The 12,197-nt window shown below is 40.7% G+C and overlaps 4 protein-coding genes across 6 annotated transcripts; 3 read left to right on the forward strand and 1 right to left on the reverse strand.

Moving 5' to 3' along the window:
• The first annotated feature begins 25 nt into the window (after positions 1-25).
• On the forward strand, positions 26-3,291 carry LOC104734952 (heat shock 70 kDa protein 10, mitochondrial). The gene is made up of 6 exons (XM_010454648.3): positions 26-348; positions 530-606; positions 694-772; positions 853-1,419; positions 1,512-2,132; positions 2,438-3,291. Exons 1-6 carry the CDS (start codon positions 274-276, stop codon positions 3,074-3,076), a joined length of 2,058 nt encoding a protein of 685 aa, XP_010452950.2. The 5' UTR covers positions 26-273; the 3' UTR covers positions 3,077-3,291.
• Positions 3,292-3,571: 280 nt separating this feature from the next.
• Positions 3,572-5,290, forward strand: LOC104734955 (succinate dehydrogenase subunit 3-1, mitochondrial). 3 transcript variants are annotated; one of them, XM_010454650.3, is made up of 4 exons: positions 3,572-3,819; positions 4,239-4,315; positions 4,413-4,494; positions 4,613-5,290. In XM_010454650.3, exons 1-4 carry the CDS (start codon positions 3,745-3,747, stop codon positions 5,027-5,029), a joined length of 651 nt encoding a protein of 216 aa, XP_010452952.2. In that variant the 5' UTR covers positions 3,572-3,744; the 3' UTR covers positions 5,030-5,290. The 3 variants fall into 3 exon arrangements, with proteins under 3 accessions (XP_010452952.2, XP_010452954.2, XP_087337213.1); XM_010454652.2 differs by having other exon boundaries at positions 3,651-3,819; positions 4,239-4,319; XM_087481087.1 differs by having other exon boundaries at positions 3,653-3,819; positions 4,616-5,290.
• Positions 5,291-5,818: 528 nt separating this feature from the next.
• On the forward strand, positions 5,819-7,181 carry LOC104737908 (putative pumilio homolog 21). The gene has a single exon (XM_010458157.3). The coding sequence runs from the start codon at positions 5,861-5,863 to the stop codon at positions 7,061-7,063; it is 1,203 nt and encodes a 400-aa protein (XP_010456459.2). The 5' UTR covers positions 5,819-5,860; the 3' UTR covers positions 7,064-7,181.
• A 694-nt stretch (positions 7,182-7,875) lies between these two features.
• On the reverse strand, positions 7,876-10,004 carry LOC104734957 (uncharacterized). Its single transcript, XM_087481085.1, has one exon. It carries the CDS (start codon positions 9,789-9,791, stop codon positions 8,148-8,150), a length of 1,644 nt encoding a protein of 547 aa, XP_087337211.1. The 5' UTR covers positions 9,792-10,004; the 3' UTR covers positions 7,876-8,147.
• Positions 10,005-12,197: the final 2,193 nt, after the last annotated feature.

The raw sequence follows: 12,197 nt of genomic DNA on the forward strand, positions 1-12,197 counted from the left end.
ATCGACTTATACCACGTGGCAACAGCATCTCCTTGTGCTTGGTCTTCACGTATTTTGAGCTCAAAAACGACATCGTCTGTATTTTTCTTTAAGTTTATTTAATAGACGCAAAAATTAGACTTGGGGCGTCGACGTCGAGAAGCTTCCATCTTCCTCTAGAAAAACAACTTTCTTACCTTGAAAAACCCTAAACCCTAACACCCAATTTCATCCGCATCATTTTGCGTCTTCCTTAGCTGATCTAAGCACCTCTTGAATTTCCAAAAAAATACCATGGCTTCCGCAGCTCTCCTCCGCTCATTCCGACGCCGTGAAGTCGCTTCCGCTCCTTTATCAGCTTACAGAGTCGTAAGTCTTTCTATCTTCTTCTCGCTGTTTTTTTTTTCTCTCTTTCTTTACACGATCTGTACACGAAATCGGAGTTTACAAGTGAGCTAATTACATGATCCGATTTTGTTTTGACTCGTTCTTACTGGAAAATGGTGTTTGTGGGTTCTCCTCGGCCTGATCTGGTCTATTTTTGTTGCAGCTGTCGAGCAGTGGGAAAACGTCGTTGAACAATTCGTATCTCGGTCAGAATTTGAGAAGCTTAGCTAGAGCATTTAGGTATTGATTTCTCCATCTATTTTGCTAGCGCCGTCAAGATCTTGCTATGTTTCTGTTTTTAAAAGTTTTTCCTTCTATTTGGTTCAGCTCAAAGCCTGCTGGGAGTGATGTCATCGGTATTGATTTGGGTACTACTAATTCCTGTGTTGCAGTCATGGAGGGGAAGGTGAGTTCGATGATATGTATGGTTTAGGTTTTATTTAGGAATGTTTGAGCTTACTTTGTGTGTTTTAATCTGATTTGTAGAATCCCAAAGTCATTGAAAATGCTGAAGGTGCTCGAACCACACCATCAGTTGTAGCGTTCACCTCGAAAGGGGAGCTTCTTGTGGGTATACCAGCCAAACGACAAGCTGTCACTAATGCGGCGAACACAATATCTGGAACAAAACGTTTGGTTGGGAGACTATACAATGATCCACAAACACAGAAAGAAATGAAGATGGTGCCTTACAAGATTGTGCCTGCACCTAATGGCGATGCGTGGGTTGAAGCCAATGGTCAGCAGTATTCTCCTAGTCAGATTGGAGCGTTTGTGTTGACTAAGATGAAAGAGACAGCTGAAGCTTACCTTGGAAGGTCAGTCAGAAAGGCCGTTATCACCGTTCCAGCTTACTTTAATGATGCTCAGAGGCAAGCAACAAAAGATGCCGGGAGAATTGCTGGTCTTGATGTCGAGAGAATCATAAATGAACCCACGGCTGCTGCTCTGTCCTATGGAATGACCAACAAGGAGGGTTTGATTGCTGTCTTTGATCTTGGTGGTGGGACTTTTGATGTATCTGTTTTGGAGATTTCCAATGGTGTTTTCGAGGTACTCATCTCCCAGTTGGTTTTATGTATCTGTTGCCTGTTCTGTTTTTTTTTTTAAGGATCTTTCTTAATTGTTAAATTGCTTCTTTGCAGGTGAAAGCCACCAATGGTGATACCTTCTTGGGAGGAGAGGATTTCGATAACACTCTGCTAGACTTCTTGGTGAATGAGTTCAAGAACACTGAGGGAATAGATCTCGCCAAAGACAAACTTGCTCTGCAGAGGCTTCGAGAAGCAGCTGAGAAAGCAAAGATTGAACTGTCATCGACTTCCCAAACTGAAATTAATCTCCCATTTATCACAGCTGATGCATCTGGAGCAAAGCATTTCAACATCACCCTAACAAGGTCAAAGTTTGAGAGTCTGGTGAATCACTTGATTGAGAAGACCCGCGATCCTTGCAACAACTGTCTCAAGGATGCCGGTATAAGTCCCAAGGAAGTTGATGAGGTTCTTCTAGTTGGAGGAATGACTCGTGTCCCCAAGGTACAATCTATTGTTGCGGAGATCTTTGGGAAGAGTCCAAGCAAAGGTGTTAATCCTGATGAGGCTGTTGCTATGGGAGCTGCTATTCAAGGTGGTATCCTTCGTGGTGATGTCAAAGAACTGTTGCTTCTGGATGTCACACCTCTATCACTCGGTATTGAAACACTTGGTGGGATCTTTACAAGACTGATCAGCCGAAACACAACCATCCCCACAAAGAAGAGTCAGGTATGCCCGTAAAAATTTAATGTTTTTGATGGAAAATTACTAACTAACTAGGGGATCCCTGACGATTACATTGAACTAAGGCAAAACTAGGGTAGTATGAGGAAGCTATGAGAGTTGGATATGTAGTGTCTTAGCAAGGCATGCTCGGGTTACTCCTCTCGGCATTGATTCCTACTGTTTTTAATTTAATGGATCGGAGCACATTCCTGTGATATACTAATTGATAAGCTATATATCCTAAGCAACCATTATTTTGGTGAAGTTTTTTGCTAAAATGTTGATTCTCTCGTGTTATTCTTTTGAAGGTGTTCTCAACTGCAGCCGATAATCAGACTCAAGTTGGGATCAAGGTGCTTCAAGGTGAACGTGAAATGGCATCAGACAACAAGCTAATGGGAGAATTTGATCTAGTAGGAATTCCACCAGGTCCAAGAGGGACTCCTCAGATCGAAGTGACATTTGACATTGATGCCAATGGCATTGTCACTGTTTCCGCCAAGGACAAGACGACTGGTAAAGAACAACAGATCACAATCCGGTCCTCTGGTGGGCTCTCAGAGGATGATATCCAGAAGATGGTGAGAGAAGCAGAGTTGCATGCTCAGAAAGACCAAGAAAGAAAAGAGTTGATCGACACCAAGAACACAGCGGACACGACAATTTACAGCATAGAGAAGAGTCTTGGTGAATACAGAGAGAAGATCCCAAGTGAAGTTGCCAAGGAGATTGAAGATGCAGTGGCGAATCTGAGGAGCGCTTCGTCTGGGGATGATGTCAATGAGATCAAGGCCAAGCTGGAGGCAGCAAACAAAGCTCTTTCTAAGATTGGAGAGCACATGTCTGGTGGTTCAGGTGGCGGCGCTGCACCAGGAGGAGGATCTTCTGAGGGAGGCGGCAGCAGTGATCAAGCTCAAGAGGCAGAGTACGAGGAAGTGAAAAAGTGAAGAGAGTAACTAGATTTCGTAAATTCTTGCCACATGGGTTTTTTTTTAAGAGATTAGGATAGATGATGGTGGGTTCTCTATGTCCAAGAAACTTTTGCCTTTAGAAGAGCGAGCGATGGATCTGTTCTTGAAATAATAAGCTTTTGTCAGTGAACCAAACTTAATGTTTTTCTGCTAAAAAACCTTTGTTATGTTAATGTTTCAAGATTTTGTCACTTCCATCATACCAAATATATTGGCAAGTAAAATGGTGGAGAAACTACAAATCCAAAACCGAGATATATATATATATATATATGTTATGATCTCTATTTAATTTACCAAAAGTAAAGGCTGGATCATCGAGAAACATGACCATCACAATATATCAAAAAAACTAGATGGTGGGAATGTGGGATCAATAGTTTTCTTTTTTACTTTGGGCTCAAAATTTTTTCACAAAGCTTACATCATGAACAGTTTAAATCGAAGACCCGCTAAACGAACCAGAGGTTTATGATCCAGAACTCATTGTAAAACGTGCGGATAACTTTGGGGGAATTTATAATTTACGAAATTACCCTCTAATTTTATTATGATTTAATCGAGAGATCATTTGTTTTGGTTTACTAGTCTCGAATCGCTCTCGCAGGAAGATTAGCAAAAGCACTGATCCGAATCTGTAAAAGATGGCAGCCACGGCTCTTTTCCGATCGATTCGCCGACGCGACGTCGTCTCTGCGCCTCTTTCTGCTTACAAATCTGTATGTTATTATTTATTCACTCGTTGATTGCTTTCTCTCTGGTGAAATTATTTGTAGATCGGAAAAAAAATATATATTTGGATTCGTTTAGTTTCGTCTTTGCTCCCTAATGTGAGCTCTGCTTAGTTTTCGCTTCATCTGTAGAATTCGTGTATTTATGTGATTTAATCCTTTCATATACACAAAAAAATTGAGAATATGAGATTGTGTTTGAAAGTAGATACGAATCTGTTTACCCGGAATGATCTTCTTAAGACTTTCAGCAATTTCCCTTTTGATTGATTGATTGATTGATTGAGAAAGCTTTTAGTTGGGATGAAGAAGAAGAAGAAGAGTGTTAGTTCCATATTTCTGTTTTAGAGAAAGTGTTTTTTTTTTTATATATACGTAAGTGCTCTTGAAACATTCTTGTTTTGCAGCTTGCTGGCAATGCTCAACCTTCATTGGGTAGTTCATATACTGGTCATAACTATGCAAGTTTGTGTAGAGCTTTCGGGTTGGTTTCTTTGTGATGCTAATAATACCATCTGTAAGAGTTGTCTTTTTTTTTTTTTTTTTTTTTTTTTTTGACTATGACATGTTTTCTTTTATAGGTCGAAACCTGTTGTGAGTGACATTCTTGGTACTGGTTTGGGCACTAACAACACAAGCAATGCCATTAGAGAGGAGAGAGAGGTGCAAAATAATGTCTTTGTCCACATTTTTCTTTGATTTCTGCTTTTCTAATGTTTAAGGAGCAGCTTAACTTATACTTTTTTTTTTGCCTGGTGATCCATGTCTCTATTTTTTGCAGCAGTCAAAAGCTACTGAAACTGCAATTCTTGGAGCTCAATTGACTCGATCATTCCGAGCTCTTGATGTGGGAACATCTAAACGCTTGTTCTCTACAATCTCAGCGGATATAAAGGCAACACACGAGGAACCGAAAACCCAAAGCTTTCGCCCTTTATCTCCTCACCTTCCCGTTTACCAGCCTCAGATGAACTCCATGTTATCGATCTTCAACAGAATCTCAGGGGTTTACTTGACTGGAGTCACTTTCGCTGGCTACCTTCTCTACCTGAAGATGGGTATGATTTGCCTCACCTACCCAAGTTTCTACCAAGTCCTTTACCATACACAACGGCAACTTCCAATCATCACCTCGGTTACTGCATTAGCTGCGATTTACCATACTATCAAGAGTACTCACTCACTCTTGACCCATTAAATAAAGAACTTCCGCAAAGCTCTTTCAGTGAAGCCGCCAAAGTCTCCAGTAAAAGTGTCTGTTTTGAGATGAACAAGATTTAATAAAGAGACGAGATACATTTGTCAAACTCTGTCTTGAGAAGGGGCAAAGATTTAACATCTGTTTTTGGATTTTAGGCTTTCTAAGGCTATGTTTGTTTGCTTTTCTTTGTTCTCGGATCTTTTTGAATGGGGTTTAAATCATGTAATAAATGTTTCCCAAGGTTCTGTTTCTACGTTATACTCTTTTGCTGCAAGTTTTTTTCACAAAATTTGTCAACTTCATAGATATCTTCTTCCATTGGCTTGTTGTTATCCCAATCTATGAATTGGTGACAATGAAACGGCATAGTTGCTGTTATCCCAATACCATTGAATTGGTGACAATACGCAGTACTCACGCTCTTAATCCCAAAAGAGACTCAGTCAAAATATTTTGCTTTATTTGCAGTGATGATTTTAATTTTTTTTTAATGCAAAACCAAACAATATCAAGAACTCTAATCTTTTTCTAAAGTTTATTAGTTATTTTATTGATACAGTAACGAGTTTTTATATTTCAAATCCTAACCGAAAAAGGAAGACCTTTCCACATCCGATAAGAAAAGACTTCAGGATCGGAGCTCGCATCTCTATAGCTCCTGCGATTCCTCTTACAACCCCGAATACACAATCTCCTCTTCTTTATATAAGAACTCACGCAAACACTTCTGCAACACACAATATCTTTTTCTTCTTCTTTTTTTTAACGCTCGAGCCTTCTGGTTCTTCTTTAGCAGATCGCATTCTTTGTTTTCTTACAATCCAAGCTATGTCGAATGATAATGGCAAAAACCCTATGCCCAACGATAGGGGAAACGATCTTGTTTTCACCGCTTTCGAGAATCTTAATCTCTATGGCAACTATAACTGTTACAACCCAGGAGAAGCCAGCAACAACAACCACCCCAACGTCAACGTTTTTAACGTTGGTCATATCTCCGTCGATCGCTTCAACGTTAACGCTCCTCCGTTCACTCCGACGAGGATGATCCAACCAAGTGCTTCTTCCTCCGGATCAAACTCCGCCAAACCCTTCTTTTCTTCTCAGAGTTTCGTGAGCCCCGGCGTAGTCAAAGATCGTAACTCTCTATCAGAACTCTTGAACATGATGACGTGTGCAGAACGTTTCACTGAGTTCCAAAAGTTCCTCCAACGTCTCGATACCTATCCAACGGCTGAGAGGGAGAGCCACTTGTCAGCGATTGGATCATTGTTGACCAAGAACAACTGCACTTTTCTTGATTTGGCGGCGAACCAATACGGCTCACAGGCTTTACGAACCCTCTTTAGACGCAGCCCTGTCTTAGATCATCTCCTATTCCGCGCCGTCTGCATGAACTTCTTCTCGCTCATGACTAATAGATGCGGTCGTGGCTTGATCATCCCCGCGATACGAGCCGTCGATAAAACCAGGAAGGAGGATCTCTACAGGCTCACGTACAACTACGCTCTAGACCTCGCCAGGCTAGAAACCGGATGCCTTGCCCTAAACGATGTGTTTCAAGAGATCAGAGGCAAATACAGAGACCTAATCTTCGAGTGCGTCGTCAAGAACGCGGATTGGTTATCTTTTGACCCCTACGGAACACACGTTGTTCAGAACTTTCTGACACTTCAGAACCCTGGTGCAACAGCTGCAATCGCCGAGAGACTTCGTGGAAGTTTCTTCACGTTGGCGGAGGAGAGACTAGGAAGCTATGTGGTGGAGAAGTGTCTCAACTCGGCTTTTGCGAGAGATAAAGTGTTGGAGGAGTTTAGAGGGAATGATAGAGAATGGGTGAGAATGGCTAATGATAAGTTTGGCAACTTTGTGGCACAGTGTGCGTTGAAGGTGATGAAGGAGAAACAAATGACTTCAATGTTGCAAGAGTTTTTGGAGAAGCTGAGGCCTTACTTTTGCAAGATGAAGACTGGACATGGGAAGAACACACTGAGAGTTATTCAAGAAGAAATTGAGGGATGGAGTGATTAGTTACAAGAGAATCTGGTTATATATGAACTGATCGAATGCTTTTGGTTTTTTCTTTTTTGGTTAGTTTTCTGATGGTTCTTCATTGTGTAGTCGATCGTAGTGGTGTTAAGGTTTTTGGTTTTAATTGGGGTTTTTGGTTTTGGTTCTAAATAGTAACCTACTATTTTATGCCAACACTTCAGAATACAGTAGTTGTCTTGCTTGTTCCTTATTTTTTCTATAATCATATCAAAGTTTTTGACAACTCTACTTGAAAAAAAAAAAAAATCCGAATGAGAACCAATCTGATTGACGTCCATTAATGATGTAAAGAGACAAGAAATAAAATTGATAAGCCAAATTTGGGAGCAAGGGGAAGAAGGAAATCAATTTAAACCGAATGACAAAGACAAGATAACTTTTTATATGGACACCTGGTTTCTGGATTGAGACATGTAATTAATTTAGCAACAAAATAATAAGGACAAAAGACTTGAGATGATGATAATCATAATGGTGATGACAATATAATGATTGTCCCTTAGTAAATTATTTAAAATGAAATGATACGACAAGTATGGGTCATGTATGGTGTATTAGTTAGTTAAGTGTGAGCAAGTCAGTCTCTCTTTTTTAACATCCAATGCTTTCTCACCTAACACACCTATTTTTTCCAACAACACATGTCCATACTATTTAACTTCCACATGCAATGAAAATTTTCACAAAACGAATTTTTAAGTTTTAACAAATGCTGAAATTGGAAACAAATGGATTACTAGTTCTCAAAATCTTGTTTCAGTGTGAGTGAATTAAAGATACGTAATTTGCAATTGGATAATAAAAATGTTTATATCACCACTAAACGGGTGGGTTAACAAGAGACAGGAGACGAAAAGGTCCAAAAAAGCATACTTAAAAAAGTTACAACAGAACACTCTTAAAAACAAAGTTACCCAAATAGAATAAAAAACATCAAAAGTGCTTCAACTGATTCATCAGAAATCCAGATTCCAATTTGATCCAAAACACTTTTACAGATATTATAAAAAAAACTTTGGGAGATATGGATGGATAATGATATCATCAGCTCAATTTCACACACTCACACCGAATCTGTTACTTTTGGTGCAGCCATGTTAACCACTTTCCCATCCGGACCGGTTCTCAGATCAGTCATACCACTAACCGGTTGACCGACTCCCTGGTATTGCTGCTGCTGCTGCTGAGGCTGAGGTGGTGGCGGTTGAACCATCATGCCATCCCCAGCCACCGTGTAGTACACAGGTTTCCCCATCTGTGAATATGGTTCCTGTAACCCCATTGTTGGACCAACACTCGTCATAACTTGGGGACCAACACTAGTCATAACTTGTGGACCACCAGAATACGGTGGCTGTGGTTGAACCACGTTGTAACCTGGTTGGTTCTGCTGCTCCATGTATGCATCAGGATGAGGATGCATTCTCTGAACAGGTGGGTAATACCCTTGGTTTCCTTGTACCGTCGGTGGTCTCATGACGCTTTGGTATATTGTCCCTGGAGCTTGTGATTGAGCTGGAATCATATACACTTGCTGCTGCTGCTGCTGCTGCTCCGGTAGATTCTGTGACGTGGTGGTTGCGTATACGTTCCCCGGAATGTTGTTGTTTCCTTGCCAGTAGCCAATCGGAGGTTGTGGATTCGTCGTGGCCGCCGCCGCCGGATTTTGAGCATATGTTGGAGAAAAGTATCGTCCGCCTTCATCTTCGCCTTTTCTTCTGTACATAGCAGCCTCTTGTTGTTGTTGTTGTTGTTGAAGCAGCTGATTCTGATGTATAGCCTCTTGTTGTTGTTGAAGCAGTTGATTCTGATGCATAGCCTCTTGTTGTTGTTGAAGAAGCTGGTTCTGATGTATAGCCTCTTGTTGTTGTTGATGATGAAGCTGATTCTGATGTAGCATTTGTTGTTGTTGTTGTTCTTGATCTCTGATTTGAATCCTCTGAAACTCCTGGATTTGTCTTTGAATCTCCGCCGGATTAACGCCGTGATCCGGCTGTAACATCCGTTGATCTACAAACATCTGCAGCGGCGGTTCGATCACCGCCGGTTCCTGTACCGGCTGAGCCACCTTCACTGGAGATGGAGGAATCGGAGCTGCTTTCTCCGATCCAAACAAAAAATCAGCGGCGGAAACAGATTTCTCCGATTCAGGTCGGCTAGGGATAGGATTAAGCGTATCTCGATCGGATTTAGTGGAACCTTCGGAGCCGAAACCGCCGGAGATTGTAGAAGAAGGGAAGAGAAACAAACGCATCCGAGCTGGGTTAGAGGACATACGAAGCAATCGATCGTACTCATGCATCATGTGCTCCAGATCTTCATCGTTAGTCACCGAGATCAACGCATCTAAATCCTCACCTGGAAGCTGATACTTGAACGATATCTCACCAACTCCTCCTCCTCCCTCACCGCCACCGCCACCGCCACCGCCGTTGCAGACGGCGGAGAGTTTGGAGACCAAAGAGGGAAATCTGATGCCGCGATCTACGGACATGATTTTGGTATCTCCGTTAACATAAGTAAGCTGGTTATCATGTGGACGCGGCTGGATCTTTCCGCCGTAACTGCACATGAGCTTCACCTTGTAGCTCTGCTGTTGTTGCTGCTGGTGGTCCTCCCATGGCGGCGGGTTCTCAAACTCGACGTCGCGAGATCTAGGCGACGATTCAGCTGAATCTGGATACGAGTTGTACGAGAATTTATCCATTTCTTTCTAAGATATTTTCGAAATTTTATCTTCGTCTTCGTTGCTTAATTAATCCATGAAAAAAAAAAGTCTGGAGTTGGGTTTGTTTGGTAGTATAGAGAGAGAGAGAGAGAGAGAGAGAGAGAGTAGAAATAGAGAGGACTAGGACTATTTTATCACGGAGGTGGTTTTGGGAAAGGCTAACGTGACAGGATAGTGTTTTGTGGTTTTGGCGTGAACTCTTTTGGTTGATTACACGTGGGAGTAAAGTATTGGTTGGAAGTGATGAGGATTGAGGTGACGGGGGTGTGAGGTTAGCTAAAAGTCCATTGATTTTAGCTGGACTTTTGCGGCATTTTTGTGGGGGCCAGTTAGTGTTTTAATAGCGTGTTTGATAGAGATTAAAAGAGACAAAAAAAAAAAGCCCATAGTTTTTGAGTTTTTTTTCTTTTGACTTATGATTATGATTAAATGAGTTAATCTACTGTATTACTCCATATCAATCATATAATGATGATGTCTGTATATAATTTATTTCTGAGAGTGTCATCAAATACCTCGTGATCTTTGCTTCAAAGTACAAAACTTTCCTCTTCTACATTCAAAATTACAGCATCCCAAGACAAACTCAATCCCAATCATTCACACTTGTTATATATATATATATATATATATATATCTTCTCGGATTCAACTGAACAAAACTTAATTAATAGTATAAAAAACGGACTAACTGCAACATTGATTATTGTTCTAATCAACATAGACTATGGTAATATTCACTGATTAGCTCTTTCGTTATCTTGTCGCAACATGAAACCATCTCCGCATGCATTTTATAAGGACTCTTGTCAAAATTTTCCAATCCATGTCTGACAAGTCACACAAGCTTTTTGTATATCTCTCTTAGGTGGAGTGAACTGTATCGCGGAAAATGGATTCTCGCATACTTCATATATAGTATATATCATCACGGTTTCCGCCGTTGGCAGAGAGATCCATCTCATTGCATGCTCAATGTTTCTGAGCTGCTTTAGGGGGTGATGGTGAGATATAAGCAGAGAGTGAATACTCTGGATTTCGTTTTTATTTTCCCGATTTGTTGTCCTCTTAAACGAGTTAAGCAGCCTTGTTTGATTGTTCATTTTCATAATCTGTTTGTTTGTTTGGATCTGAGCGTTTTTTGTTTGTTTGTTTCCTACGTCTTTTTGTACAACTTTACTTCAATTTTGAGATTATTACTTAGAACAGTTGCTCTGTAGATTAATGTGCTGCGATAGCTTAACTTATTATATAGCCTGTGATGTTTTCTTATTCAATATCTAGGTAAAGTTTTCGATTAGTTTGTGTTGTGACATATACCATATATATATATATATATATATATATATCCAGGTAGATCAAATTCAAGTAACCAAAAAAAAAAAAAACAAAACATAAAAAAAAAAACCTCAAGTCTCACCGCCGCTCCAAACAGATCTAAAACCACCTAAATTCTCTTTTCTCTCTCCGATCGAAACCATGTCTGACGTCCCCGTCAAGCTCTGCCGTGAAACAGTAGTCATCTGGGACTTGGAGGAATGCCCGATCCCAGAAGGTGTACATGCTTCCGATGTTTTTAGAAACGTGAATAAGTCGCTTCATCAGGGTAAGGGTTATGTTATATTCAGGCCTTACTTGGACTTTTTTAAGTTCATTGGTGAAATTGGAGGTAGTACTGTGAATCTTATACACGTACCTTCAGGTGAAGAATCTCTCCCTCTCCTTTTCTCTCCCTCAGTTTTACCTATCTTCTCTGTATCTTTGATGATCATCTGCGTTTATATATATATATATAAATATTTTCAGAAGCTAAAGATGAGAGACGTAAAAAGATTTTAGTGGAATTGTTAGGAGAGGCAGTCAGATGCTATTACACACCAGTAAACATGATGCTCATCGTTGGAGACATATCGAAACATCACCAGTTCAGAAGGCTCTCATCTTTTTGAAAAATCAGAATCTCCACAATGTTTTCTTGGCACTGCCTCATCTTCCATCATCCAAGGACCTCCTTGATACAGTAAGAGGGTTATGGCTTTGGGAAACCCTATCGCTGGGAGGACCTCCTCATCTTTTCTCACCCTTTCCAAATTTGGGCCGTACGACGCATATAGACTTCGACTTATTCGGTAACATCGGTAAGATCTCTATCTGCCAATCTCTGATATATCTGTGTTCTTTTTTTTTCTTCTCTTCATAACGATCTGCTGAATTAGATGCCTTACCTTTGCTTCATCTCTTGTATCCCTGATCGCAGTCACTAAGAACGCAGAGAAGACATGTGTTTTCTGGGACGTCGTGGATTGCCGGATGCCTGAAGGTTACGGTGGTGTGAGGGATGTTTCGCAGAACATTAGACAGTCCCTTAAGAAATCCGGTTACAAGG

Source organism: Camelina sativa, chromosome 13, assembly GCF_030686135.1.
Source record: "Camelina sativa cultivar CO46 ecotype springtype chromosome 13, ASM3068613v1".
In the NCBI taxonomy this organism is placed as follows: domain Eukaryota; kingdom Viridiplantae; phylum Streptophyta; class Magnoliopsida; order Brassicales; family Brassicaceae; genus Camelina; species Camelina sativa.

Bases quoted from the DNA above. Each gene is read 5' to 3' on its own strand.
- LOC104734952 (XM_010454648.3), top strand. From the start codon at position 274: ATGGCTTCCGCAGCTCTCCTCCGCTCATTCCGACGCCGTGAAGTCGCT. The intron at 607-693 runs GTATTGATTTCT...TATTTGGTTCAG, and splicing joins AGCTTAGCTAGAGCATTTAG to CTCAAAGCCTGCTGGGAGTG. The intron at 1,420-1,511 runs GTACTCATCTCC...GCTTCTTTGCAG, and splicing joins TTTCCAATGGTGTTTTCGAG to GTGAAAGCCACCAATGGTGA.
- LOC104734955 (XM_010454650.3), top strand. From the start codon at position 3,745: ATGGCAGCCACGGCTCTTTTCCGATCGATTCGCCGACGCGACGTCGTC. The intron at 3,820-4,238 runs GTATGTTATTAT...CTTGTTTTGCAG, and splicing joins CTCTTTCTGCTTACAAATCT to CTTGCTGGCAATGCTCAACC. The intron at 4,316-4,412 runs GTTGGTTTCTTT...TTTCTTTTATAG, and splicing joins AGTTTGTGTAGAGCTTTCGG to GTCGAAACCTGTTGTGAGTG.
- LOC104737908 (XM_010458157.3), top strand. From the start codon at position 5,861: ATGTCGAATGATAATGGCAAAAACCCTATGCCCAACGATAGGGGAAAC.
- LOC104734957 (XM_087481085.1), bottom strand. From the start codon at position 9,791: ATGGATAAATTCTCGTACAACTCGTATCCAGATTCAGCTGAATCGTCG.